At 48.2% G+C, this 26,137-nt stretch overlaps 8 protein-coding genes across 8 annotated transcripts; 6 read left to right on the forward strand and 2 right to left on the reverse strand.

Annotated features, from left to right (window-relative positions):
* Nucleotides 1–2,812: 2,812 nt before the first annotated feature.
* On the forward strand, nt 2,813–4,048 carry EDB82DRAFT_521029 (triose-phosphate transporter family-domain-containing protein; the record flags this gene model as incomplete). Its single annotated transcript, XM_025729842.2, has 3 exons — nt 2,813–3,049; nt 3,118–3,516; nt 3,566–4,048. 3 exons carry the CDS (start codon nt 2,813–2,815, stop codon nt 4,046–4,048), a joined length of 1,119 nt encoding a protein of 372 aa, XP_025589027.1.
* A 440-nt stretch (nt 4,049–4,488) lies between these two features.
* Nucleotides 4,489–7,011, reverse strand: EDB82DRAFT_488683 (uncharacterized protein). Its single transcript, XM_025729841.2, has 3 exons — nt 6,650–7,011; nt 5,222–6,596; nt 4,489–5,172 (listed from the first exon to the last, which is right to left on the reverse strand). Exons 1-3 carry the CDS (start codon nt 6,677–6,679, stop codon nt 4,688–4,690), a joined length of 1,890 nt encoding a protein of 629 aa, XP_025589026.2. The 5' UTR covers nt 6,680–7,011; the 3' UTR covers nt 4,489–4,687.
* A 1,272-nt stretch (nt 7,012–8,283) lies between these two features.
* On the forward strand, nt 8,284–13,622 carry EDB82DRAFT_422168 (uncharacterized protein; the record flags this gene model as incomplete). Its single annotated transcript, XM_025729840.2, has 2 exons — nt 8,284–13,175; nt 13,238–13,622. 2 exons carry the CDS (start codon nt 8,284–8,286, stop codon nt 13,620–13,622), a joined length of 5,277 nt encoding a protein of 1,758 aa, XP_025589025.2.
* Nucleotides 13,623–17,330: 3,708 nt separating this feature from the next.
* On the reverse strand, nt 17,331–17,885 carry EDB82DRAFT_488687 (uncharacterized protein). Its single transcript, XM_065608336.1, has 2 exons — nt 17,782–17,885; nt 17,331–17,719 (listed from the first exon to the last, which is right to left on the reverse strand). Exons 1-2 carry the CDS (start codon nt 17,876–17,878, stop codon nt 17,631–17,633), a joined length of 186 nt encoding a protein of 61 aa, XP_065465707.1. The 5' UTR covers nt 17,879–17,885; the 3' UTR covers nt 17,331–17,630.
* EDB82DRAFT_488688 (alkaline-phosphatase-like protein) lies at nt 17,800–20,366 on the forward strand. The gene is made up of 2 exons (XM_025729839.2): nt 17,800–19,823; nt 19,929–20,366. The coding sequence occupies exons 1-2, from the start codon at nt 18,253–18,255 to the stop codon at nt 20,038–20,040; spliced, it is 1,683 nt and encodes a 560-aa protein (XP_025589024.2). The 5' UTR covers nt 17,800–18,252; the 3' UTR covers nt 20,041–20,366.
* Nucleotides 20,367–21,378: 1,012 nt separating this feature from the next.
* Nucleotides 21,379–22,257, forward strand: EDB82DRAFT_471768 (mediator of RNA polymerase II transcription complex subunit 8-domain-containing protein; the record flags this gene model as incomplete). Its single annotated transcript, XM_025729838.2, has 2 exons — nt 21,379–21,509; nt 21,570–22,257. The coding sequence occupies 2 exons, from the start codon at nt 21,379–21,381 to the stop codon at nt 22,255–22,257; spliced, it is 819 nt and encodes a 272-aa protein (XP_025589023.2).
* A 413-nt stretch (nt 22,258–22,670) lies between these two features.
* On the forward strand, nt 22,671–24,410 carry EDB82DRAFT_66642 (uncharacterized protein). Its single transcript, XM_025729837.2, has 2 exons — nt 22,671–22,795; nt 22,863–24,410. The coding sequence occupies exon 2, from the start codon at nt 23,094–23,096 to the stop codon at nt 24,138–24,140; it is 1,047 nt and encodes a 348-aa protein (XP_025589022.2). The 5' UTR covers nt 22,671–22,795; nt 22,863–23,093; the 3' UTR covers nt 24,141–24,410.
* Nucleotides 24,411–24,467: 57 nt separating this feature from the next.
* Nucleotides 24,468–25,846, forward strand: EDB82DRAFT_488702 (Mss4-like protein). Its single transcript, XM_025729836.2, has 4 exons — nt 24,468–24,943; nt 24,997–25,029; nt 25,085–25,130; nt 25,202–25,846. The coding sequence occupies exons 1-4, from the start codon at nt 24,768–24,770 to the stop codon at nt 25,463–25,465; spliced, it is 519 nt and encodes a 172-aa protein (XP_025589021.1). The 5' UTR covers nt 24,468–24,767; the 3' UTR covers nt 25,466–25,846.
* Nucleotides 25,847–26,137: the final 291 nt, after the last annotated feature.

Raw genomic sequence — 26,137 nt, forward strand, 5'->3', positions numbered from 1 at the left:
GAAGGGTTCAGTAATGAAGTTATGCATCAGGGTCTTACAACACCGTATATTTAGGGAAAAATGAGCATCGGCAGTTCCCAAACTAGACGAGATTGATGTTGCAATAAAGCTGACAATACAACGCTGTAGGATTGTCACTTTGTTATCTCACTAGTCCAGACTAGATTATTACCAGCCACAGCTGAGGTTGTAAATAAACTATGTTAGGTAGATAATTATGCTTCTTTCAAAAAGGCTACAGCAGTATGTAACTCACGCCACACAGCCTGTCAAATGCACAGTTAAGCAAGGGTTTTGAGGAATTCTGCAAGGGCACGACGCCTCAAAAAAGGTAGACTTGTCTCAAAGACCCTTGCACCTAGAAACTGACTTTAAATCTGTTTTTTGTTAAACAACCTCGGATGGCTTCTTGTCCGACTTACTGTGACAGACTGACCAATGCTCAGGGGCTTGGTTGTTGTCCCGCTGGAATTCTGATACAGCCAAGTTTGGATGGACTATCGACTTTGGCGGGTTTTGCAACTTGTCTATTTGATCAGCTAGGCGTCGCTGGTGGATGGAGCTGTTAGGATATGAAAAATGGATAACGGCGCGGATCATTCCAGTCACTTTGTTATGTATGCATTCGCCAAGACTATTCAAAACCTGTTGAGGGCGTTTGGGTTTGAAACGACGCGCCATCTTTTTAAGTAACCGCCTTATTTTCTCCTTTCTTTGTGTGCGTGTGCGTGCTTGCTGAATCTGTTGCCTGATGAGGTGCTCAATACCGTTGTTGTCAAAGCGATGCGATACGAAACGACACACTTACCCAGACGACTTGTGTCAGATGCGTAACGTAACCTCGTGTTCTATAAACAGAGTCTCATAGAAAGAAGCATTGCCAAGTGCCCCATTGTCACTGAAGAACTGTGCAGTTTTCCGTTGGCCTACGTAACTATGTATTGCGTATTCTGTGATAGGCGATATGTTCCATACCCGGTTCTTGGCTCGTTTCACGACAACGCGGCTCAATACGTACGGTACAGTTTGTACGGCTACAAGTCCAACTAAGCTAAACAGGAATGACGTGCCTTTTCTCGCTTGTAATACTGTACTAGAGATTGAGTTGAGTCCACATGAGATCCGTGCTGTAAGGCGGGTGTCAAGAATACTACCGGTACTTGCATGTACGAATAATCTATCTACTGTGTACCTGGCAGAACCTTGGTGTAGCTGATTACGCTGGAGTATCGATATCCACTTGTACCCGGGTTTTCCACATCAATGTCAAGTTTGAGAGTCAACAGCAGTCTACCCAGTCAAGTCTCGGCCTATCTACTGGAGTTGGATTCGGTTCAGTTTATTGACGCCTCCTTCGTTAGTCTTTACAATCTGCCCTACTGCTGTCCAATCCAGAGACTTGCTAGAATTGTCAACACAAGTCGATATGATTGGCTTGCAATGTAGTAGTAGTATTCCTAGTGTGCTGTTGGAGGGATACCCCCGCCCCCTTTTTGATTGCGGTCCTTCAGCTCTGTAGAACCCCTGGACTTGACCAGACTTGAATGAACGAGACAAAAAAGATCGCGTTCCAGAGGAACTAACTAGGGAAAAGGGCAAACGATACATCCTACATAATACCAGCCCTCGATAAACTTCAGCCTCCTCGGAGAATGTGTTGTTGTCGACGAGTGAATTGAGTTTATGATATGTTAATTCTCTAGGAGACAGATAGCACTTGAACGATCTACAACGGTTGAATAGTGGGCTGAGATGCCTTACAGAAATCTATACTTTAATGGTAATGAAAAGGTCTCTACAGTGTTCGACCTCGACTAGTATTTAGTGTTAGGTCGAATTCCCTAGATAGATCGAGAAAGAATTAGTTATTCCATGCAGGAACACTATCATTTATTGACTCAGCTGTCAACTTCAGCCGCTGGTAGGATGCCAATGCTGACAGTTGGTCTACACCCGCCACAGGTACTTTGATGCAGTGTATCTTTAGGTATCTCCCGCCTGCCGGTTGTGCCCCACCTCCACTTTCCAGGCCAAGGCCCCCCCGCCATTGAACCACTGAAGCCCGAAAGTGCCCGGCCATACCTAAATGATGATTGCTTCTAATGCAATCTTCGGCCTATCCATGAGGAAGGAAGGTACTGACTGTGCATGTACAGTAAGCCGTTGTCCTTTTTTGGCTTGCTTTCTCCCTAAATTAATCCTCCCTTTTTTTGGCGTCTGATAAATCTCGTACTTGGATCACCTCCTTTTAACTTAACCCTTTTGTCCTCCTTTTTATCGAAAAATCCTCTTCTCTCCCTATTCTACTTTCTTCTCTTTTTTTTTGTATTGCGTAACTGACGCATTTCCCACAGTTATCAGTGCTTGGATCCAGGTACAATTTTGTCTGTGCCTTGTTTGGTCATTCCCGTCTGGTCTCCATCTTCATCTCCTTGTCTGGGTCCAATCGCTCGCTTTCATCCAATCCATACCTTACCCATCACTAAACTTATTACGCGCGCCTCCGCCCCCTTCGCCCTTCGGTTGGCCCCTGTATTTTCTTCGCTTCCCACTCTCCGTGTTACATTTCCACTTTGCAACTACAATTACCACTTCAACCACGACTCGGCCGCAGTCTTTATTTGCATCGCATCCCGTCGATAATCGACTGTGCTTGCGAACTAATTAGTCGACTCGTTGTTATCTACCTGGACTCGATTCTTGGTTATGCTTGAGACTTGACGATAGCATCTATTGCGACATCTCTTGTTCTGTTCGATCCACAATACCATCCCCGCGAAAACGAAAACCGGCGCATACCGCAACGCCAACCATGTCTTCCCGTCCGCATAACGAGGAGCCTCTCCCGCTCCTCTCCGCTGAGGAGAGAGATCGTGATATGAAGGGCGAGCTCGATGTCGAGGGCGCTGCTGGTCGCGCTGAGCCTCCCAAGAACAACAACCTCGAGCACGAGTACTCCATTCCTAGTACCGTCAAGTTCGCATGGCTCGGAACCTACTTCTTCTTCTCCCTGCTCTTGACTCTGTACAACAAGCTGGTCCTCGGAATGGTAAGTTATTGACCTCAACTACAGGTGTCTTTCATCAAAGAGCCCGTACTGACATGCGATTCCTTTAGTTCCACTTCCCATGGCTCCTTACTTTCCTCCACGCTTCTTTCGCCAGTACTGGCACATATCTCATGATGCAGATGGGTTATTTCAAGCTCTCTCGACTGGGACGCCGTGAGAACCTTGCTCTCGTCGCTTTCAGCGCTCTCTTTACTGCCAACATCGCTGTCTCCAACCTGTCTCTAGCCATGGTTTCCGTTCCCTTCTACCAGACCATGCGCATGCTGTGCCCGATCTTCACCATTCTCATCTACCGTGTCTACTACGGCCGTACCTACAGCTACATGACCTACCTTTCTCTCCTTCCCCTTATTATCGGTGCTGCCATGACCACTCTCGGTGAGATGAGCTTCACTGATGCCGGTTTCCTTCTCACCATTCTCGGAGTTGTTCTCGCCGCTCTCAAGGTATGCTCGGAACCATTGCATAAATCTGATTAATACTGACCAAATGCAGACTGTTGTCACCAACCGATTCATGACTGGCTCTCTTGCTCTTCCCCCAATTGAGTTCCTCCTCCGCATGTCTCCTCTCGCCGCTCTACAGGCTCTGGCCTGCGCCACTGCCACCGGTGAAGTCAGCGGCTTCCACAAGCTCATCACCTCCGGAGACGTTGCTCTCCCTCCCGCCTTCGCCTCGCTCTTCGGCAACGGTTTCCTCGCTCTACTCCTCAACATCTCGTCGTTCAACACCAACAAGCTTGCCGGTGCCTTGACCATGACTGTTTGCGGTAACCTCAAGCAATGCTTGACCGTCGCCCTCGGTATCTTCCTCTTCGATGTGACTGTCGACCTGCTTAATGGTGCTGGTATGGCCGTCACTATGCTTGGAGCTGCTATCTACAGCAAGGCCGAGCTTGACAACAAGAACCGAAAGAGCCAACAAGCTGCCGCTGCCGCTGCCGCTGCCTACAAGCCCGTCGAGCAGCAGTCTCGGTAAAATGGGTGTTCCGCTGAGAATCTGACGTTGTCGTTTTTTATACATGAACTTTCTATAGACGACCGGGCGAGTTGAGACAGGCAACGGCGAACTTTTTATTTATTTGGCGTCTTGCTTTGCTTCTTGGGTTAGTGGGGACCGATATCTGCATAAGCTATGCTGTACTTGATAGTCAGACGTTCCCGCAGGCTTACTCAATGAAGCAAGAAAGGGAGAGGATTGGAGAACAAGAGATGTTATTACTATCATGATCATGGGCTATGGGTGTTTCGAAAATATGCAGGTCCAGGTTTGCTGCGGCCTTTTCTATACAACGTTTGTTGTTTCACTTTTCTTGAATAGGGTTTGCAATTCCAGAGTAAGAATAGATGCTCTATGTTAATATCTGCGTCATTGTATTTGTAGTAAAGTCGTTCATCATGCGCAAAATTTTAAAGAAGACCTTTTTTATTCATTATGAAGTCTGGTTTTCGCTAGATGAAAGGCTGCGAGCCCTTGTGGATTAGATGTCCAGTCTAAAATGCAACCATCCAACACCCTCTTTGCGTTAAAACACAATTCAGTCTTGACAAGAACTATCAAAAAACAAGTCCATCAAACGCCGTGCTATGTCAGTAGAGTCGAAAACATGCTCTAGTTTCAGATATCCTCATGCAAAATCGAAGCTTCGGGCTGGTCCTTTCTCTGCAATGCCCAAATACTCTTGTGAACATCCTCGAAAGATGCATTGGCTTGCAGTCCAAGCGTTTGCGCAAGGATTTCGAGATCACTTGGTGGCAGTACAGCCTGCTCCATGCCATCACCAAGAACTGGTGCGGTAATGATATGGTTGATGTTGGTGCCTTTCGCCTTGTTGAGCATACCAAAACGGATGCCTACTTCAGCTGTGGTGACCATGATACTCATTATAATCAGGACAATGATGATCCACGTAATGTAGCTCATCTTGGCGTCAGCGACGGAGTCGGATAGTATCTCGGCAAGATCCAGGAAGACACGACAACGCTCGTTGAGGACCTTGATACGAGGGTCAATCTCGAGATATTCGCGGATGGCGGCGTATAGAGGGTGTAGAGTTGGTTCGGAATCCCAGAAGAAATTAGGGACGTCGAGAATATTGGACGCTGTGCAGATGTTAGAATTGTATGAAATCAGTTAATGGGAGTGGCTTACAGAGGTTGATGTCGACGCGGCTTCTAAAAAGTTTGCCGAGCATACGCACAATTTCAGTGCGAGTCATTTTAAGTTCTCCTGTTAAGGCGAGCGTCTTGGGCACATGCTGCGCATCCAGCATAGTCTCACTCATGCGTTCTTCGAAGAAACACAAGCGCGTACTTTGCGCAATGGCATGGCTAATAGTAAGCTTGATCATGTGGTCAGATTTGGGCAGCAGAGTGATCATATCATTAAAGATGCGCGGACGCTTTATGTCAGCGCTGTATTCGAAGTGAAACTCCTCTGTCTCGTAGTCCTCCTGGTCAAGAGGCCGAGTGAGAAGGCTTGTGGCACCGTTTTCTACGGCATCAGCGTCGGCAAATGTCAAATCAGCGAGGATGTCCTTCTCTTGATGTTCGGTAAAGTTCCAGAAGACAACCACGCCATAGGAATAGACGAACATCTCGGCAAAGTTCTTTGCGTCGGGAGCGAGTCGATTCATTGATGAAACATCGTCATCGTGATGGAAGGGGTTGCTGCGCTCAGGTGTTGAAGGACGTTCGGTGAAGTGAGAAGGCATCTCATGACCACGCTCAGGACTGGGATGCTCGTACGCATCATCGTCAAAGTAGCCCTCATGGTGATCCCGCTGCTCGCTGCGCTCAATCTCTAGATCAAGTACCGTCTTGCCAGTACCGGGAGTCTTAAGAATAGGTCGACTTCGTATGCGGGTGCCGTCGTTACCATTGAGAAGTGGCAGAGCGTAGATGACGTAGAGGCAGTCATCGTAGATTTTGGTCTTGGCCTCGTGCTTCTTGCGCAAAAATTCGGCAGTAGGCTTTATTTTATAGGCCTGCGCGGTGCAGTATGCTGTCAATCTGCTGACCTTGTCGGTTCTTTGCGTCTTGGATAACCTCTCGGCAAAACTCTTTCCACGAACACCACCCCGTTTCTTAAGCACATCCAGCTCCTCATCCTTCAATGGGCGATTCTCGTCGTCTTGTACGCGGCGCGCAAGTATTGATTCACTCTCAATTTCCTCGTGGACGTCATCGTCATTGTCCTCTGCTTCGGGAAGAAGGACCAGTTTCTCGCTGATCTTTGTTGTTCTTGATGGAATTTGTTGGCCTGTACGTGACTGACCATTTGGTAAACCGCCTGATGAGACCCGGCGACTAAGGGCGCTGCCCGGAGGTCCTGCATGTCGTCCTGAAGGTAGGGCTGCTGGGCCTGGAGGGCCACGCGGTTGGCCTGACGGGATCTGTGAATTGTATTGGAGAACATTATCGACTGTCATGAATCGCATTGGTGCTTGGGAGCCGGGAGCGCCTGCACCGGTATCCTGTCGTTGAAGGGTCCTTCTTTGAGGTTGTCTCTGTCTCGCATCCGTGACCTAGACGGCATTAGCATGATTGGGTGACGCGCAGGTATAATGATGGTAAGTACCAGAACGGATGGACCTCGTTTGGAGCTCATGACGGCTAGTACCGGACTCAAGTCCTTATGCGACTGGGTAGATGAGATTGAACAGTGAAATAGATGAGAAGAAGGAATTGAGCCCAATTTGTGATTAGTCGCGGTCGAAAATGGGCAAAATAAATCAAGGTCGGTCTACAAGGGTCGAAGCCTCAAAAAGATTCGAATGATTCTGGGCCGATGGGTCAGTTCCAGTGGCAGTGGCAGCTCGGGCCAGTCGCTTTGGGTCTGGGTCTGGATTTGGCTTTTGCGCTGATGACCTCATATAGCCCCACTGAAACATGGCGTACAAAAGCTTTGCAGAATGTTTTACTTCCATCATATTATACAAGCTACTAAACTAAATAGATAAACTCTTTTTCTTATCGGGGATGAACTTGTGAGCTAACGGCTAAAAAATACGAGATGCAAACATCTCTTGTTTACTATTAGGATTTGAGTTTAGCGATTTGCAGTGCAACGAAGTGCTATTGTTGATATGCTGAGCTGTCGAAGCTGTTGGGTAAGATACTTGGTAGTAAACCGTTTATCCCATTACACAGCACCGTTATCTTGTGCGTGTCTGTATTTTCATGTTACTCCAATGTTGCAATCCGAGCATGATCTGCCGTATATCTAACTTCCGCTCCGACCTAGTTTTTGTCGCGTAGATCATAGGGTTAGCTACTGGCCAAGGTACGGAGTATTGACAAGATGAATTGAAGCCAAGAGTGGATTCATGCGATTCTGATCTAATGTTAGACGATGATTAGCCTTGTGATGAGCTCAAAGCATCCACAATATTTTGTGTTTTGATTGATAGCCGACGATAATCTGGAGAGCTATTCGATCAAGATCTGCAGGGAGAAAGAGGTATCTGGGTTTGGGTGTAAATAAACAAGTGACCTAAAAACCTTGTTGTTTTTCAACCAAACACAAATGAGAAAACAACACTGTAGAATAATATTGCACAATGCATCAATAGTTACTGTCTCTTGCTTCTTGCCTGCATAAATCTAACGATATTGAACACATGAGAGACAGACTTTACAAGGACGAGGCAGGTATAAAAGTGGACCAATGCCTCATATCGCCAATCGGGGCTAGACACGGGAAGCGGTTGCTGGGCGGTTGCCAGTTGTTTTGTTTACTACGGTAAATCCAACGCCCCGCCATTCATCGTACCTTAACTGTACTATGGGACTCCCATTTGTTCGCTTTCTTGGGCATAAACTTCCATATTAATGATTTACTGTGATAGTGACTGACGATATTTTGCACTGCAACGGCACAGCACAGCACAGCACATCGCATCACTTCATTACTTTGGCTTTTTTTTTTGTCTTTCGACAACGTACTTGATTGTCGTGTTTGTCTGCAATACATATTTTCTCCTCCGCCTTTTTACTGTCTTGCCTTGGATCATAAAAGATTCCAAGCGCCACGCCATTCTTGATCCAGCATATTCTCTTTTGACGACCCGAGCAACGCTCGAAACAATGCGTTAACGTTGCCGACAAATGTAGATTTTACTACGTTCCTAAGCAGAGACAAAAAGATCAAAAATCAGAAACACAAACGAGAGCTCGCGGCTTGGCCAGCGACTCCCCTCTTAAGAGCTCATAATGTCGTCCCGTACTCATTACTTTCAAACACAACACCAAACTCAGAACCAAGCGCCGTCGCAACCGCTTCCTCACCAGCATCTGCGACCTCTCCGCCAGTCACACACCATTGACTTCGCTTCTAATTCCAACATCTCGCCCGCCCTCATCAACCGCTTTCCTTCGACAACATCCTCCTCCGCCTCATCGGGCTACTCTCACGGTTCGGACCACAGCTTCAACAGTCAATATACCTCTGCATCTAGCTCGGCTGGCTACGGCGCAACAGTGCATGGCCACAAGCGAGCCCAGAGCGATGTCAGAGCAAGAGCCAAGACCTTTGAGACCGGGGAAAATATGACCTCAAAGAAAGCCCCAGACAACATTTATAACTCAGCTCGACACTCTCTCCGCCCGCTCCCACAAGCTCCTGCAGGCACGCCGCCCGGGACGCCACCACATGCTCGCCATGATCGCACTAAAAGTGTCGACATTGGCAAGCTGTCCATGTCCCACGTGGATGGTCAAATCTCGCCGACAAAAGGATCGCCGACCAAGACGTCACCAGTAAAGACTTCATCACCTTCTCGCCCTCTACCGATGCGGCCAAACTCCATGCTTCTCACCCGATCCGATTCGTTTCTCCCTCAAGAAACTACACTGTCTCCTTTATCGCCTCATCATGTGCATAGCACGCACATCGCTCGAGATGAGCTAGAAGGCTTAGGCAAATCCTCAACAAGTCAATTGAGGACACTTTCGCGTCTTGTTTCGTCTGATTCTCCCGAAGACTTCACCATCACTTCACCTACGCAGGAAGTTGTTGGGTTGCGCGGTCGGCGCAGATTACAACGAGCAGACAGAAGCAACACCGGCCAGAGCCAAAAGAACACTGGCTACAGCTGGGAAGGCCGCAATTGGATGGACAAGCAGCGCCAATTCCTCCAAGCCTACGAGTACCTTTGCCATATCGGTGAAGCTAAGGAATGGATAGAAGATGTCATCCACAAAAACATACCGCCTATCGTTGAACTCGAAGAAGCACTTCGCGACGGTGTCACACTTGCCGAAGTAGTAGAGTCTCTTAACCCCGACAGGCGGTACCGCATCTTCCAACATCCCAAGCTCCAGTACAGACACTCTGACAATATCGCCATCTTCTTCCGTTACTTGGACGAAGTAGAACTGCCCGACCTATTCCGCTTTGAGCTGATCGATTTATACGAGAAGAAGAACATTCCTAAAGTCATTTACTGTATCCATGCTCTGAGTTGGCTTCTTTTCCGCAAAGGAATAGTCGACTTCCGTATAGGCAACCTTGTTGGCCAGCTCGAGTTCGAGCACCATGAACTGGAAGCTATGCAAAAGGGTCTCGATAAACTCGGCGTGACAATGCCTAGCTTCGGGAACATGAGTGCCGACTTTGGTGTCCCTGAACCGGAGCCTGAGCCAGAAGAGACTGAGGAAGAAAGGATAGACAGAGAATTAAAGGAGAATGAAGAGTCTATCGTCGACATGCAAGCGCAAATCCGAGGTGCTCTACTTCGGGTTAAGCTTGGCGACACAATGCAGCAGCTCTGGGATGATGAGGAGTGGCTGATCGATCTGCAATCTCGCATCCGGGGTGACTTCACTCGACAGATCATGGATTACCGACTACAAATGAAGCGCTTTGCTATCCAGCTGCAGAGTTCAGCACGTGGATTCTTGGTTCGAAGGAGAGTGAACCGTCGCGAACAGATCTTGGAGGCGCTCGAGCCTGATGTTCTGGAGTTGCAAACCATGATTAGGGCCAACAAGGTCCGAAACCAGGTACGAGACACGTCTGCTCAGCTTGCGAGATGTAGAGGGCCCATCCGGGAGATCCAGGCAATCTCCAGGGGCTTTTTGGCCCGCAAGAGCCATGTTGCACAGTACGAAGAGACGAAGGAGTCGTCTGGTGTGGTCGAGAAGTTGCAAGCAGCAGTCCGTGGAGCATTGCTGCGAGGCAAAGTCGGCCAGGACCTTGAAGATCTAGAAATGCAAATCCCAGCGATTGTTGACCTTCAGGCGGCGGCAAGGGCATTGCTGACTAGAAATCAGGTCAACCGCGAGCTCCACCATCTGAAGTCCTCCGGGCCTAAGTGGGAGAAGCTTCAAGCGTTCGCTCGTGGTTTCCGCGCTCGACAGGACGACAAGGCTCTAAGGTCTGAGCTCAACAAGCATATTCCTGATATCGAGCAGCTGCAGGCTCTTGCGCGTGGACTTGCCACTCGTCAGAACGACCAAGCACTACGGGCCGAACTCCACGAGCACGCTCCTGCTGTAGAGCGACTCCAAGCTTTTGCCCGTGGGCTCCGCGCCCGTCAGGAGGACAAGGCCTTGAGATCGGAGCTCGACAAGCACACTACTGATGTAGAGCAACTGCAGGCCTTCGCTCGTGCCGCCGCTGTGAGGAGAGATGTAGCGATTACTCTAGATGCGCTCAAGGAGAATGAACCGGCAGTTATTGATCTTCAAGCTCTTATCAGAGCCATGCTTGAACGACAACGAGTTGGAGCTATCCTAGAGCAGCTTGAAGAGCAAGTGCCTGAAGTCATCACCCTTCAAAGTCACACCCGAGGATATCTGTACCGCAAGCAGCACGAGGCTTTCCTTGAGGAGCTCGAATCTCACACTCCCCAAATCGTGGATCTTCAAAGCATTCTCCGAGCCATGATGGAACGAGCCAGAGTTGAGGATATCATGGCCGAGCTAGAGCAAGAGGAGGAAAGCATCGTCGCTTTCCAAGCTGCAGCCAATGGCTTCATCGTTAGGGCACGTTTCGAGGAGAAGAAGCGCTTCTACGACGAAAACATGCAAAAGGTCATCAAGATCCAGAGCTTCGTTCGCGCCAAGGTTCAGGGCGAGGCCTACAAGAGCTTGACCACCGGAAAGAACCCTCCCGTAAATGCTGTCAAGAACTTTGTCCACCTTCTCAACGATAGCGACTTCGACTTTAACGAGGAAATTGAGTTTGAGCGTATTCGCAAGACCGTTGTCCAGCAGGTTCGACAAAACGAGATGCTCGAAAACTATATCGATCAACTCGACATCAAGATTGCCCTTTTGGTCAAGAACAAGATCACACTGGATGAAGTTGTTAGACATCAGCACAACTATGGAGGTAACTCCATGCACTTCATCGCCAACAGCTCTATGTCCTCTGCCAATCAGTTCGACCTCAAGGCGCTCAACAAGAGCTCACGCAAGAAGCTCGAATCTTACCAGCAGCTCTTCTTCAATTTGCAGACACAGCCACAATACCTCGCCCGGCTCTTCAAGCGCATTCGCGAGCAAGGCACTGCTGAGAAGGAGTGCAAACGTATCGAGCTGTTGATGATGGGCCTCTTCGGTTATGCCCAAAAGAGACGAGAGGAGTACTACCTGCTGAAGTTAATCTCCCGATCCGTTCGCGAGGAGATCTCCTGCGCTCGAGATGTCCAAGACTTCATCCGCGGTAACTTCTTCTGGTCTAAGCTCCTCAACAACTACACCCGGTCGCCCCGAGATCGCAAATATCTTCGAGATCTCCTCGGTCCTCTGATTCGCGACAACATTGTCGAGGACCCCGCTCTCGATCTCGAGAGCGACCCCATGCAGATCTACCGATCAGCCATCAACAACACCGAGCTGGCTACTGGTCGACCTGATCAAAGGCCACTTGATGTCCCTCGTGAAGTTGCTATCCGCGACCCCGAGACCAGACAGCTGTTCATCGACCATTTGCGTGACCTTCGAGATATTTGTGACCAGTTCTTCCTGGCTCTCGAAGACTTCTTGCACAAGATGCCATATGGTCTCCGATTTGTATGCAGCCAGATCTTCGAGAACCTCCGACAACAGTTCAAGCGAGAACCTCCGGAGAACCTGCTGCAAGTAGTTGCCAACTGGCTTTGGCGGTTCTATTTGCAACCAGCTGTTATTGCCCCTGAGAACGTTGGCGTGATTGAGAAGTCTCTTAGCCCTCTGCAAAAGCGAAACCTCAGCGAAGTTGCCAAGGTCATCAGCCAGATTGCTACCGGTCGACCATTCGGTGGAGACAACGTGTACTTGCAGCCTCTCAATGCCTTTGTTGCCGAGTCCGTTGAGCGTCTCCTTCAGATCACTAGCGATCTTATTGCGGTGCCCGATGCCGAAAGAACATTCGACATTGACGAGTTCAACGACCTTTACGCCAAGAACAAGCCGACTTTGTACATCAAGATGACAGATGTCTTCGCGATTCACAATTTGGTAGCCGCTGAGCTTCAGACAATGTGTCCTAGCCGTGATGATATTCTACGAGAAATCATGCACGAACTTGGAAGCGCCAAGAGCAACGAGAGCGAGATGAATGCTGCCGGCTCTTCAGATATTCACATGTTCTTGACACCCAAGCTACACGAGACCGACGACCCTGAGGCTGATGTCAAGGCGCTTTTCATGGAGACAAAGCGATGTGTCCTGTACATTATTCGTGTGCAGACTGGTACCAATCTTCTCGAAATTCTTGTCAAGCCCATTAGTCCAGAGGATGACCACAAGTGGCGCATGCTTCTCCACGATGAGTTCTCTGTCGGAAGCAACACCCGTGGCGCTTACTCCGATTCTAACATGATCGACGTAACACGAATGTCGTACCAAGAACTCAAGCGCACAGCTCTGGAGAACATCATGCGTCTTGAGAAGCTGGGTCGTATCACCAAGCACAACTACTACCAGGATGTGCTTAATGCTATTGCTCTTGATATCCGTACCAAGAGCCGTAGAAGGGTTCAGCGACAGCGTGAATTGGAGGGTGTCCGTCTGACGTTGAACAACTTGCACGAGAAGGCCAAGTATCTTGAGCAACAGCGCAAGAGTTACGACGACTACATTGAGTCAGCAATGGCGACCCTGCAGAACAAGAAGGGGTAAGTTACACTTCCGCGTCCACAGTGATACAATGACTAACTTTTTTTTTTTTTTTGAACAGTCGCAAGAGGTTTTTGCTCCCTTTCACCAAGCAATACAACCATCAACGTGAACTGGAGCGAAGCGGCCGTGTCCCCAAGTTCGGCAGCTACAAGTACAGCGCTCGTGCTCTCTCAGAGAAGGGTGTGCTAGTCTCTTGGAGTGGCATCACTGACTTTGAGAAGATCAACTTGACACTCTCATGTGACGAAGTGGGTGTCTTCAGTCTTGAGGGTTCTCGGGGACACATCCAGATCCCTGGAGCCAGTGCCTTGATGCCTATTGAGGACCTCCTGCAGGCACAGTTCGAGGCTCACCAATTCATGACTTTGTTCGAGGGCAACCTCAAGCTCAACGTTAATCTGTTGCTGCATCTCCTCTACAAGAAGTTCTACAGAACTCAATAAGAGGCAGTGCCGCAATTTATACTTTGACGGGCTGACCCCTGGAGGGATGGCCCTAAAGACCACTTTCAAAGAGGAGATATATGACAGATGATACCTATGTTCCAAATAAGAAGGGGGATACTGGATGAGCATTGCAACCGGCGCGATGGGAAAGGGGTGTTCGTGTGACAGACAACCGGTGTTTTTCAGGCTGCTTTGTGGGAGGCGCGTTGCAACGCACAGGGTGCATCATGCAACGACGGTAAAATATGGCAATTCATGACGGAATACTAGGACATTATTCGGAGTGAAAGTAAGGAAAGGGAACTGTATTTTTGCATTGTGTTTTTACTACGGCTTCATAATTGCTAGTGAGCGAGCAGGTGAGCCTGGTGCGACGGCTGAATTGTTAGGATATCAGTTTGATTGGCATAATGTTACAAAATGTCATTAACGTTTGAAGTTTTATACCATCAAAGTATCGTAATTATGAATGAAAATAATACATTACAACTCCCAGCAAGTCCAAGATTAAATATATAGGTGTTCGCTTAAAGTCCTTGTGATCCTGAGTTGCTGGCACATACTGAGAGTTGTGTCCTCGAGAGAAGAGGTTGTCGGCCATCGGGTATCGGTGAGGCTAAGTCATGATTGGCCAGCTAACATTAGTTCCATGAATACTCGTGCAAAAGACCAGAGGGAACCAGAACTTGGTGGAGAAGCGAGCAAGTTAACAGGGAGGGTCTATTTGAGTCGAGGCCAACGAAATATGAAGCCAATCTAATAGGTCGCTTGGAGTTCGGCTTGTTAGGCAGCAGATAAATTTACTAGGGGCTAGATGAATGGAACAAGGTGAGGAGGATCCGGTGTTGCATCAGGGTCCAGGCCAAGTGCACAGAACACCAGAATGAAATTGGTTTGTTAACGGTGGTCGCGTGAGCTCTGATTGTTAAATGCCGAAAAGCGACACCGACCAAGGATGTTTATTAGCGGTAAGTGCCAGTTAGCAGCTTGCCGTGAGATAGCAAGAAAGATAAGCATGACTTCGGTCAAGGTTTTAGGACAAGCAGGAATGGTAGGCTGGCAAGGGTACGAGCGCTACAGTCATGACCGCCAGTAGTGAAAGACATTGGTCAACCTCAACTCTCAACATAATAATGAACTGGGAATATTAACTTCATCCAAGTGTAGTTGAGGACACTGTGCAACAAGGAATTAAGCGACAAACTCAATTCGCCTCTGTTTGAGTCCTGTGTTTGTAGGCTTGTTCTTCTGGGTTCCGGTTCAGAACGTGCGCGAGTTGAGTGGCTCATCAGGCAGTTGAGTTGACTGATTTCTCAGGTAATCAATGCACATAAAAAGAAACCTGACCATTTTGAGTTCGCATGCGTGGCAGATAATGAGTTGTTCTGGCTTTGTGCGACATAGAATGTTCCGTGTTCGGGTTATTGGTGGTGTGTGACGGAGTATGTAGGTAAAGTGAAGATCAGCAATACCGAACTCTGCCAAAGCCTCAACTTTACAAGAGAAGTATCTAGATCTTTTTAGCCCAGGCCGGAGCACACGGATTGATCCAAACAATAATTAATATATATCATATCAAAGTAAAGGAATCAGCGACCCCGATCGATCCGACGTGATGTTTCAAAGGCTGAAAAGAGTCACAAGAAGCAGGTGGTAGCTCCATGTTTCAATGTCGACATCGGCATTATAAAAGATGTGATTGCCTCCTCACCCGGTCAATCCCAAAAATCGTTCCAATCAATCGACTTGAGAAATACCGAAAATCGTTGACTTGGTCTTGTTGTGGCCGAATTGCAGAAAAAGGTTTGGCGACTCCAGATTGCACCATCGCAAGCTGACAAGGCGTTATGACACTAAAGGCGAGGCGTTTGGTGTGTACCCAGTCAACGCTCACGCTGGCTTGGGTGCATACTTTGGTATTCCCATGGCCTCAAGAAAACCTATCGAGTGGCCATGGAAAATTATGCTTTCAATATTTAAGTGTTCAGCATTATTTATTGCTTCATCTGTTTTGTTTTTGCGCTTTCCATGTTCGTTTTCCATCGGTCTAGCAAGACACCTGTGATCAGATGGGCAACACGTAAGACTCGGAGGGGGGAGAAGATAATACGAAGTGCGTGTCAGAGCGATGGCGGACATTGCGGATGCGTACAGTCGCAGGACGTGGCGGACGGCGGAATGGCGACCTGATGAATACAACGGGAGGGTATTGCCATCTTGTGGATCGCGTGAGGGTTGTGAATATTGCCTATACAGTAAATTGACACAGTGAAGTAAGGGGGTGGCGTGGTAGCAACTACAGTGTCGTATAGGATATCCATGCACCGTATAGACAATTCTTGGAGGTTGAGTCTTTCAAGGCTTTGGAGGTGAGAGGAAGTGTAGATAAAGGATGCAGGGACCGGCTAATGGCGTAAGAGGGTCTGTGCGCCGTCAACGCCCCGAGGATGGTGCTTTGTTGAACAATCTTGATGCCCACTAGAGTTAAACCTGGCTGAAAGTTGGTGGTGGGACGAGCCAGCTGCTTGCATGCTGCATCGTCGGGTTTGCACGAAACGGGGGACGAGAGACGCATGTGGGGAAGAGAAAAGATAGGCAGAGCTGTGCGTCGTGACAAAGTTTATGGATCGAAGCGCCAAGATGGTGGCCAGTGGAAGTTATAAAGAATAGATGATGACGCTGCGTCTCGTTCTTGGTGGAGAAGAATTGGCTTTACATTTTGAATTTGGATGCGCCGTGCGGCTGGCAGAGGCAGAGGTAGAGGCAGGACTCGGCCGGGGTAAATCTAGAGCTGTCAACCTTTATGAACTTGGCCAGGGAAGGGTTGGGCAAAAACACATGAACCAATGGTGGTTGGCTGCTGGCCAAATCGAGTAGTCGCTTGAAACCCCTGCGCAACCAAGAGGGTGAAGGCGCAAACCCCGGCGCCTTCCTTGTACTTGCATAAAGCAAAGTAGTAGTAGGAAGGCACTTGAGTGTGTAAAGAGGAAGTAATCAACCCAACATACACCTTATCTAGAGATAATGTCATATGATTCGGTTTCATGTAACATCCGAGGAAATTATTTGGGAATTAATGTGGATTGCATGACTCTGATTCTGGTTGATGGGAAATATGCGCTATCCAAGCCCGTAACTTAGCGGGATTGCAGACGGATATCTACATACCGCCGCATTTCAAAGGCACCTGAGGCGGTTGTAAACGAGAACCACAGGTAAAAGGCAAGGGTGATGAAGGTGACAGGCTGGGTAGTAAGAATGAGCATGTGATGATGGTTTTCTCTAACAATGCACCATGGAATTAAAATAAAATAAAAAATGGTGGTGTATTAGCCAGACAGTTACTGCCTGTTTTCCTACGGAGAAGCACAGTTCAAATTGCACAAACACAAAAACCATCACGAAAAAGGTTATCTAACAACAATGTGTGCGTGTGTGAGTGCGTGTGTGTGTTGATCTTGGCCCTCGTGACTCAACTCCTGAAAAAAGGCCAACGTAGGTGAGAGTTGCTCAAGAATTAGGACAAGATCGGTTTGCTGCATAAAGCAGTGTTGTTGTTAGTGTTAGCGGCTGGTCCATGAGTTTTTCCCCCGTGTTCTCGAACAAACAAGGATCTATTATCGAGGTGCACGCCCCCTTCTCGGGGACGAGATTCTCGGGATGGCTTATTGGAATAACCCCTGGCTACTCTCTCAGAGGAGGCACCCCTACTAGCATATAAGCTAAGCTCCTGTGGACCTGCGGCCAAGTCTAAGCCTAAGCCCACCAAAGGAGGACTGAGACTGAGACTGAGAGACACCCCAACTCAACTTTGAATTGTCATAGACGTCGATTTGCCCTCTGAGGACAAAACAAGACAAACCATTATTCTCACGTCACTTCCCCATTGATTGCAAATCTTGTGGCGTAAATCACCTCACCGGCTCCTTTCCCCTTTTTGACCTGACAAATCGGAGGATTTGATTACTATTTATTACCTTCCGTTCTTCCCTACTTTCATACTTCTTACCGACTTCCGCGTGTAGATCTACTTATTCTCCATCTTCCTCCACTCCAAGTCAATGTTTCTCTTAGCACAAAAGACCCCTGCTTGAGTCTGTCTGTCCCTTCTGCCTGTCTGTATGTTGGATATGCGTATGCTTATGCTTATACACAGCTACTGTACTCCGTGCGCCATACATACATACATACATACATACATACATACATACATACATACATACATACATACATACATACATACATACATACATACATACACCTGACGTCTCTGCATCAATCATTTGGATCGTCAATCTGAATCACAGCCCTAACAGGGATCTCACGACACGGACGGGATAACAGACTAAGCTCTCCGCATCACGAGCCATTGGGTTGTGGTTCGCTCGAAGCAGTGACTCGGATTCTATGACCCTCTCCGTTCCCACTCCTGTGTGCTTGACCTGGCTCTAGAAGTATTTATTTAAGTCACTCGCTTTCTTCTTGTTTTCGACCGACATCTATACTCACTAGACACTCTTCATCCTCAAACACTTACCTAGATACCCATCTCTAGTGTTTGAAGCTATCATACTATAACTCTTCACACAACTTTTACCTTTTATACATTATTCACTTGAAAGTCACAATGGCTCCTGACCTCAACTCTCTCCCCATCTCCCACGGGGAGACCTCTACTGCTACTGCTACTGCTACTGCTCCTGCTCCTCAGCTCGTTTCAGAGACAGACAGACCAAACATTCTCTTCATCATGGCCGATCAATTGGCTGCTCCTCAACTCAAGATGTACAACCCTGACTCTCAGATCAAGACACCAAACCTCGACCGTCTTGCCTCAACCTCAGTCCAGTTTGACTCTGCCTACTGCTCTTCACCTCTCTGTGCCCCTTCACGTATGAGTCTGATCAGTGGCCAACTTCCTATGAAGATCGGTGCTTATGACAACGCTGCCCAGATTGGATCAGATGTGCCAACCTACGCTCACTACCTTCGCTCCAAGGGCTACCATACATCTCTCGCTGGCAAGATGCACTTCATCGGCGATCAACTTCACGGCTACGAACAACGGCTTACTAGCGACATCTACCCTGGTGACTTTGGCTGGGCTGTGAACTGGGATGAGCCTGACACCCGTCTTGAGTGGTACCATAATGCCAGCTCTATCCTTCAGGCCGGCCCTTGCGGACGAAGCAACCAGCTAGACTATGACGAGGAGGTCATGTTCAAGAGCACTCAGTATCTTTGGGATCACGTCAGAGAGGGCCCCAACAAGCGACCCTTCGCCCTTACTGTTTCACTCACTCACCCCCACGACCCTTACACCATCACGAAGAAGTACTGGAACTTGTACGAGGACGTGGACATCAACCTTCCCGAAGTCAAGATGAACAAGGAAGATCTTGATGCTCATAGCAAGCGACTACTCAAGGTCTGTGACCTGTGGGACCAAGACTTTACAGAGGAACAGATCAAGCGAGCTAAGCGAGCATACTATGGCTCAGTCAGCTATGTCGACGACTGCATTGGACGTCTTCTCGAAACACTTGAGGACGCCGGCCTGGCTGAGAACACCATTGTCATCTTCAGCGGTGACCATGGTGACATGCTGGGTGAGCGCGGACTTTGGTACAAGATGAGCTACTTTGAGTCGTCCGTCCGTGTCCCCATGTTGATCAACTATCCCAAGCGATTCGCTCCTCACCGTGTTACTCAAAATGTTTCGACTCTTGACCTTCTTCCTACCATCTGCGATTTGGTCGGAACTAAGCCATCCCCTTACCTCCCGATGGACGGAATCAGCATGCTGCCTCACCTTGAAGGCCGCGAGGGCCACGACACTGTCATTGCTGAATACACTGGTGAGGGCACTGTTCGCCCAATGATGATGATTCGAAGAGGCGACTGGAAGTACATCACGTGTCCAGCTGACGAGCCTCAACTCTACAATCTCGCCCGTGACCCCAAGGAGTTGGATAACCTTGCCCGGTTCAGAAAGATTGCACCTCAGACAGCCGAAGAGGAGGAGGCCAAGGAGGTTTTCCATAAGTTTGAGGCCGAAGCACACGTTCGGTGGGACTTTGATGCCATTACAGAAAAGGTGCTACTCTCTCAGCGCACACGGCGAGTAGTGTGGGATGCCCTAAAGGAGGGCGAGTTTACAAGCTGGGACCACAACCCCGATGACGATGGCAGGAAGAAGTAAGTGGATAGTTCACCATCGCCAGCCCCGGGTACATTCGATTTACTCAAGCCACGGCGTCACATTACACAGAGTTCAAAGCATGCTAACACCGTTTGCCGCAGGTATATCCGCTCATACATGGATCTCGACGATCTTGAGCGCCGAGCTCGCTTCCCAGTCGTCGATGCTCACGGATATGAGAGTAAGGCCGTATCACACGTCCGTAGCGGCTGAGGCTACCTGCGCTTGATGGGAACTTTATGAGACATGACAGAAAAATGTTTTTTATTTTCTTTGGCTGGTGATTTGATGGTTCTATTCAGCGGTTATTCTTGGTGTGCAACTGCACTTCGCAAGCAGAATTGGATTTTGATACTTGTTTTCTCCGCATCAAGCATAGCTAGCCATGGGTTTTTTTGTATGTTATAGCAAAAAGTCTTGGTTTTTATGAGACAGTCGAAATAAGAGATGAAAATGATTAATTTTGCATTTTTCTGATCTACAGCAAATTCATTGATTATAATGCTCACACTATTGTTTCACCTCTGCGGCACTGTTGTCAAGGTCACTACTCTTTTTTTATTAGGATCGAAAGTGTCTCGTCAGCTATAAGATTCACATAAAGTCTACGTCAACAAGCTAGATGGTCTGGACATTGTAACTGAGTATTGAATTAAGGGATGACAACAGTCGTGATTGTTGCCACCTATTCAAAATCCCATGTCATCACCTCAATTCAGGGTAGGCGGCAATTCATTGGCTTTGACAATACCAATGTCAATTCCCAACATCAATAAGTACCTTGCATAACACATATGGCACCACTCTGGAAGATCGGCTGTGTCATCTTCCGGGCCCGAAGCGGTCGATCGCTCGAATTTCATAGGAACGTCGCTCCGGCATGTAAGAATTCCTCATTATAAGCGCAGATTGTGTGATTTTGGCGTCTATGTCGCAAAGGGAACCATGACGTTGAGAATCTGGGGTGAGTGGAGAGAAGGCCCGCTCTACTCAGGGTCTAGGTATCCGTGTGTGAGTTAGGCGTTGTTCTAGAGGTTTCAAGAGGGTGGTGATAGAAAAGGATTTCGGCTTGGTTTGATATTCTTGTAGCAGGTGTTGAGGCAGAAGCAAGAGTGACCAATTCTATGTAAGTGTTGACAATCACAGAGAGTATGGATATTCTCAACTTCAACACCTTCAAGCAATTGAAGGGATATTTCCATCACATTGACAGAGTACTTATTTCTTCAGCCTCGGTTATTAATATAGTATGATAAATTTTAAGGATTTATAGAACATTTTTACTGTTGACTTCTGGTTTATACCTACCCGACACCGGCACCGGTCATTCTACGCGATAACGCGCTTTGATCTGGAAGTTCTGAAATGCCCCGCGCCGCAACTAAATTTCCTTTATCCAAACAATCAACCAACTTTCAGAAACTTGTGTCGTTTGGACTAGAAACAATAACTGTTCGTCATACCATCTCAATTCTATTCATAAGCTGCATAATCTTAATTACGAAAAGACCCAGCGATCGGCATCGCGCTCTCTACCTGAAAACTATCATCATGGCCACCCTCAACCTGGAAGACGACGAGCTCAAGGCTCTTGAACAGACACTGAGCAAGGTGGCACAGCTATCAAGTAGTGTCCAAAGCTTCAGACAAGATCTTCTCAAGAGTAACCCCCTACCACCGCCGTACGTTGTCCTTCACCGCATATGCGCCGTCGAATCGCAGTAGCTGACCTGGTTCATCAGTAAATCAATCCAAGCGTCAGCAAAAATTCTACAGAAGAACCTCAGATCCCTTCTCGAGAGCACAAACGAAAATGCAGACCTCTTCAATCGTATGGCCATTCATCCTTCGACCAACTATCCCGGCCGCGTTCACGAAAACGTCCTCCTCCAGCTCCTCCGCAAGAAGCTCGAACCCGACATCGAAGAACTCGTCAGTCAAGGTCTCGAAACATCTCGTCTCGCCACACCAGCTGGTCTGGAATCTCTAGAAAACATATGGAAGGAACTACGGGCCTGGCTTTCAGACCGGGTGGGTTACTTTGCTGCCAACGAGAACAACGATCCCTATACAGCGGAGGAGCGCGCAAACGGAACCGAGAACGTGCGCACTGGTCTACGGAAGGGCATCGAGGACGACGATGATGAGGACGAAGAGGACGAAGAGGAAGAGGAAGAGGAAGAGGAAGAGGAAGAGGAAGAGGAAGAGGAACAGCCAGCTGCGGCCCCAGTGCAAGTCAGAGGGCCCGAGCCAGAGACATTGCTTTGGTTTGCGGCAAGAGGAGACTTTGAGGTCCCCCGCAATGTCGAGTATGAACGCAAGGAAGATACCTTTAAGGGCGTCTACGTCTACAAGGGACTTCAAGGTGTTGGTATACCACCTACTATCCAGCCGCTACCGCAGATGCAGCAGGGTTCTGCTCCCTCATAGACGTGGTGCAAGTTGCTCCTGATATAAAGCGTTCTGATGCGTTGTCGCCTTGTTACTAGACTGATTTGGATGGAGGCGTTTTGGAATGGGTTGTAGTTGAGTGAGTGGTTTGTTTTTGATACCCAGATGATTGCGAGGTAAGCTGACGACTGCTTAGGTCTAAAGCAATGGTACAAGCAGTATTTAGTCGACGGATTGGCATGACTCGTGATGTCTGTCGCGCTCATTGATGAGAATTGATGAAAACGTTTCAATGAGGCGATGCGCCCAGGTTTATTGCGATTCTGCCATGTGTATCAGTCTATCCGACTTGTATGATATCAACTGCGTCCATCATGACTTATAGCTCCCTTGGAAATCCGAAGCAGCAAGCCCGAGATAGCAATTTGATATTCTAAGCTTACAATCCTTCTTTCTCAACCATCTCTTAGCTCCAACACGAAGCCTTCCTCCGCCAAGGCCGATATGTTGATCGGAGGTCGCTATTCAATGCCATTCGTCGTCATAGCCTCCCAATGTCGTCACTTAAACGTCCGTGGTACGCCAAAGCTCCCGTTCCCCGCGTTTAGATAACACATGGTTGGGATGCTAAGGTTGGGTATTAGTGCTCACGGGACTGACAGGCGGGGGATCTGAAGAAAATAATACGACATATTATGCAGATGATGCTGTACTGGCTTTTCTGGCAGCATTCAAGACAGACAGCACGCCATGCATGGCAGCTTACCTCCCTACTTATACAACTTTGAACAGAAGCTTGGCCCAAGTCTAGGTTCTTTCTTTCTTCTTCATTCAAGTCGCTCAACTGTTGCCATCTACCCAGTGAGTGATCCGTCATGATATCTTCATACCAATTGTGCTGCCATGGCGCTGGCATGCACCCGAGTTCATACAACAGCACATCGCAATCCTTGGCACCGCATATTGATATCGTATCGAGCCATGAAGCGACACCGCGCATCATGTCAGACTCGATGCTCGTGAAACCCGCGAACAAAGTCACATTTATGACACTGCCGCCCGAGATTCGACTTCATATCTACCATTGGCTTCATCTCATGTGCCCTGTTCGCCACGCGCAGCTCGCGCCATGGTATCCGACTCCAGTTCACTGCCAATACATCCTACAGCCCGCTGGTTTGAAAGCTGAACCCGAGAGCGCTACATCAAAAGGTCACACAGAACCAGACCAAGGACTGCTCTCACCATACCGGCCCCTTTCAGGCCTGCCCACAAGTCTTTTACGCACCAATAGACAAATCTACAGCGAAGCTCGTCTTATACCCTTTGAACGGAATGAGTTTGTTTTTGTCAACTGGTTCGCTTCGGGACTCTGGGCAGCACGCGCCTTCACCCGAGCCCTCGCCCCCTGGCAGCGCGCTGCCCTACGCTATGTAAGACTAGAAGTTCTTGCACGAGACGTGGTAGTCGGAGGCGCAGGTCGCGAGGAATGGCGTGTTCTGTGCCGTGAATGGGCACCAGGTGTCCGAGGGCTGCGGATGAAAATGGTTCTTGGGGCGAGCACCTCGGTGGTGACGGGGCCGGCGTACGGAGGCGGAGTGGAGCGCAGAGCGGAAGCGGCGCGGCAATGGGTTGGCGAGGGACTTGGAAATATGAAGAGGCTGGAGAGGGTTGAAATGGAGGTTGTTGCGAGGGAGATGAGTGACGCGGATAAGCTTATGTGGTGCGAGACACTGCAGAGAGAATTGAGAGAGGGAGAGTTAAAAAAGGTTGTGGTCGTGTGTACTGAAAAGGTACAGGAGAAGATGGAGTGGATCAAGACTGACATTGGATTGAGGAACCGTGAGGCAGAAGCTGGTACTGCTGCAAACACTACGACGGAAGAGTCTACGGTGGAAGTGCCGACTAAGCAGAGGCAATAGTTGTTGGTGTATCACCAAGACATGATAAATCATTTCATTGAGGCATAGGATGGATGAGTTGGATGGATATCTTGCTTGAGCATTTGTATAATAGGTACTGCTGGGAGGTTCTTTGGCGCACTACAAGATTGAGAGTATGAATTACGAGAGTAATGAATCTTTATATGATAAGAAGAAGAGAATGACCTTATTATATTACTAGTTATCTGCTATCTAGTCAACGATACTTTGTATAGTAAGCATGCATCTCAGTCGGGATAATTTAATGCCATGTGACTTCGCGCAACTCTCGCCAAACTGTGCCGCATGAGTCACGTCACACGCGGAGTCAAGTTAATTAGCTCTCTTTTTCTTTTTCTTTTAGCGATAACGGGGATAAGTTAGTAATGGCTTGTTTCTCAACTCTCTTATATGTGTGATTCCTCGGAATTGTTATTTTGTTGCTGTTGTTCAACATCAAATGTGTGTATGGTTACTTAATTGGTGATTGATTATTCAACCCCGCCTTCACAAAGCACCTTTTCCTCCACCTTGTACGAATAGACAACGAATGTCATTTCTGGAACAATACTCGGCTTACAAATAACGACAACTCTTAACGGTCTTTCTTATTTCTCTACAACAATCATGGAGGCCCGGTGTCAATGTGGTTCTGTGACTTTCAAGACTCCCCTGCCTCAACCTCTTGCTCTCTACATCTGTCACTGCGACGCTTGTAGACGACAAACGGGCTCGGCTTTTGGCACTTCGGCCATCTTTCCTCGCTTCGAGTTGCCTGATACGGACCTTCTAAGCGTGTATAGGTGAGAATTGGCCATTGCGGTTAAGTGAATAGCTGTGACTAACTAATATCTAGTCGACCTACAGCATCGGGACATCAACTCTACTGGTATGTTTTTTAAATCCTCTGAGTATGACTGGGCCGCTTACTATTGCCCGAATAGTTACTTTTGTCGCAAATGCGGAACTCGTCTCATCCACTCAACTCCTGTAAGTGACAAACAGTCCCCTCGCTCGTACCCTCTTACTTTGACCGAAACTCAAACTCATCATGCCCACAGTCCAAAAACGTTATATCCGTCAAGGGAGGCTGCCTCGACGGATTGGACTGGAAACGCGCGGTGCACATCTGGACCAAGACGGCCATGGTTCCTATCCCCGAGGGTTCTGAAACCCATTCGGAGGAATCGGGATATACGGACTACGGTTCGACCCAGGAGGAGCTCGACCAGCCTGGAGATTTGGTGGGAAGCGCCGGATGCAACGTGCCTCCCAGCGAAAAGACTGGCTCGAGTTCTGTCAAGGTGAATGGGGGTGAAAACTGATGGGATCTTGGTTTTGGTGTTGACGCATGAATGCATGCCACTGAGTGATCAAAGGTAGTTTGGATTCCGGGAGTTATGTCATGGGGAATTAGGCGCAATAAACGACTAGGACGAATGAAGGTGAAGGATGGTTTGGAACCTCTTTTGAAACAATGATCCGAGTCGTCTAGTTTCTTGTTTCTTTAATCATGGGACCGCAGATGTTTTGATCTGGAAATGCTTTAACGTGGTGTAGTATCTACTAAGACAATATCCTTGTAGAGCCAAGTTGGCTGTCGACTTATACTACGTGCATATCAAGTCCAAGTGCCCTTTAGACTCAGCCTTATTCTTCGTCATGATTTAAAAACCCTTATTAATTCGAAACAATGACATTTATTAAATCACCTGAATTTCTAATCAAAAGACAGAGACTCAATATTCTTGGCGCATCGGCCAAAACACTCAAAGGAGCGGAGTCGGCCCCTTCCGAAACCTCGGATGAACAAGGGGTGCTTCAGCTACGTCTCGCTATTGACGGAGAATTCTGGGCGTCTTTTTTCCCTCTTTCCCTTCTCTCCCCCCCCTAGCATTCGGCCAATCCAAATCGTCCTTTTTTCTTCAATTTCAAGACCATGACCCAACGGAATAGACCGATTATCGTGTGCTTTTTGTTTGCCTCTTTGGTCGCCA

Source organism: Fusarium venenatum (assembly GCF_020744135.1).
Source record: "Fusarium venenatum strain MPI-CAGE-CH-0201 chromosome Unknown EDB82scaffold_1, whole genome shotgun sequence".
Lineage (NCBI taxonomy): Eukaryota > Fungi > Ascomycota > Sordariomycetes > Hypocreales > Nectriaceae > Fusarium > Fusarium venenatum.

What these genes read in the sequence shown, in the direction of transcription:
- EDB82DRAFT_488683 (XM_025729841.2), bottom strand. Translation starts at nt 6,679, where the DNA reads ATGAGCTCCAAACGAGGTCCATCCGTTCTG. An exon ending in AACGAGGTCCATCCGTTCTG is followed by an intron (nt 6,597 to 6,649) that starts GTACTTACCATC and finishes AATGCCGTCTAG; the next exon opens with GTCACGGATGCGAGACAGAG. An exon ending in CCGCGTCGACATCAACCTCT is followed by an intron (nt 5,173 to 5,221) that starts GTAAGCCACTCC and finishes ACATCTGCACAG; the next exon opens with CGTCCAATATTCTCGACGTC.
- EDB82DRAFT_488687 (XM_065608336.1), bottom strand. Translation starts at nt 17,878, where the DNA reads ATGTATGTATGTATGTATGTATGTATGTATGTATGTATGTATGTATGT. An exon ending in TGGCGCACGGAGTACAGTAG is followed by an intron (nt 17,720 to 17,781) that starts CTGTGTATAAGC and finishes GGACAGACAGAC; the next exon opens with TCAAGCAGGGGTCTTTTGTG.
- EDB82DRAFT_488688 (XM_025729839.2), top strand. Translation starts at nt 18,253, where the DNA reads ATGGCTCCTGACCTCAACTCTCTCCCCATCTCCCACGGGGAGACCTCT. An exon ending in GATGACGATGGCAGGAAGAA is followed by an intron (nt 19,824 to 19,928) that starts GTAAGTGGATAG and finishes CGTTTGCCGCAG; the next exon opens with GTATATCCGCTCATACATGG.
- EDB82DRAFT_66642 (XM_025729837.2), top strand. Translation starts at nt 23,094, where the DNA reads ATGATATCTTCATACCAATTGTGCTGCCATGGCGCTGGCATGCACCCG.
- EDB82DRAFT_488702 (XM_025729836.2), top strand. Translation starts at nt 24,768, where the DNA reads ATGGAGGCCCGGTGTCAATGTGGTTCTGTGACTTTCAAGACTCCCCTG. An exon ending in GACCTTCTAAGCGTGTATAG is followed by an intron (nt 24,944 to 24,996) that starts GTGAGAATTGGC and finishes ACTAATATCTAG; the next exon opens with TCGACCTACAGCATCGGGAC. An exon ending in TCGGGACATCAACTCTACTG is followed by an intron (nt 25,030 to 25,084) that starts GTATGTTTTTTA and finishes TTGCCCGAATAG; the next exon opens with TTACTTTTGTCGCAAATGCG.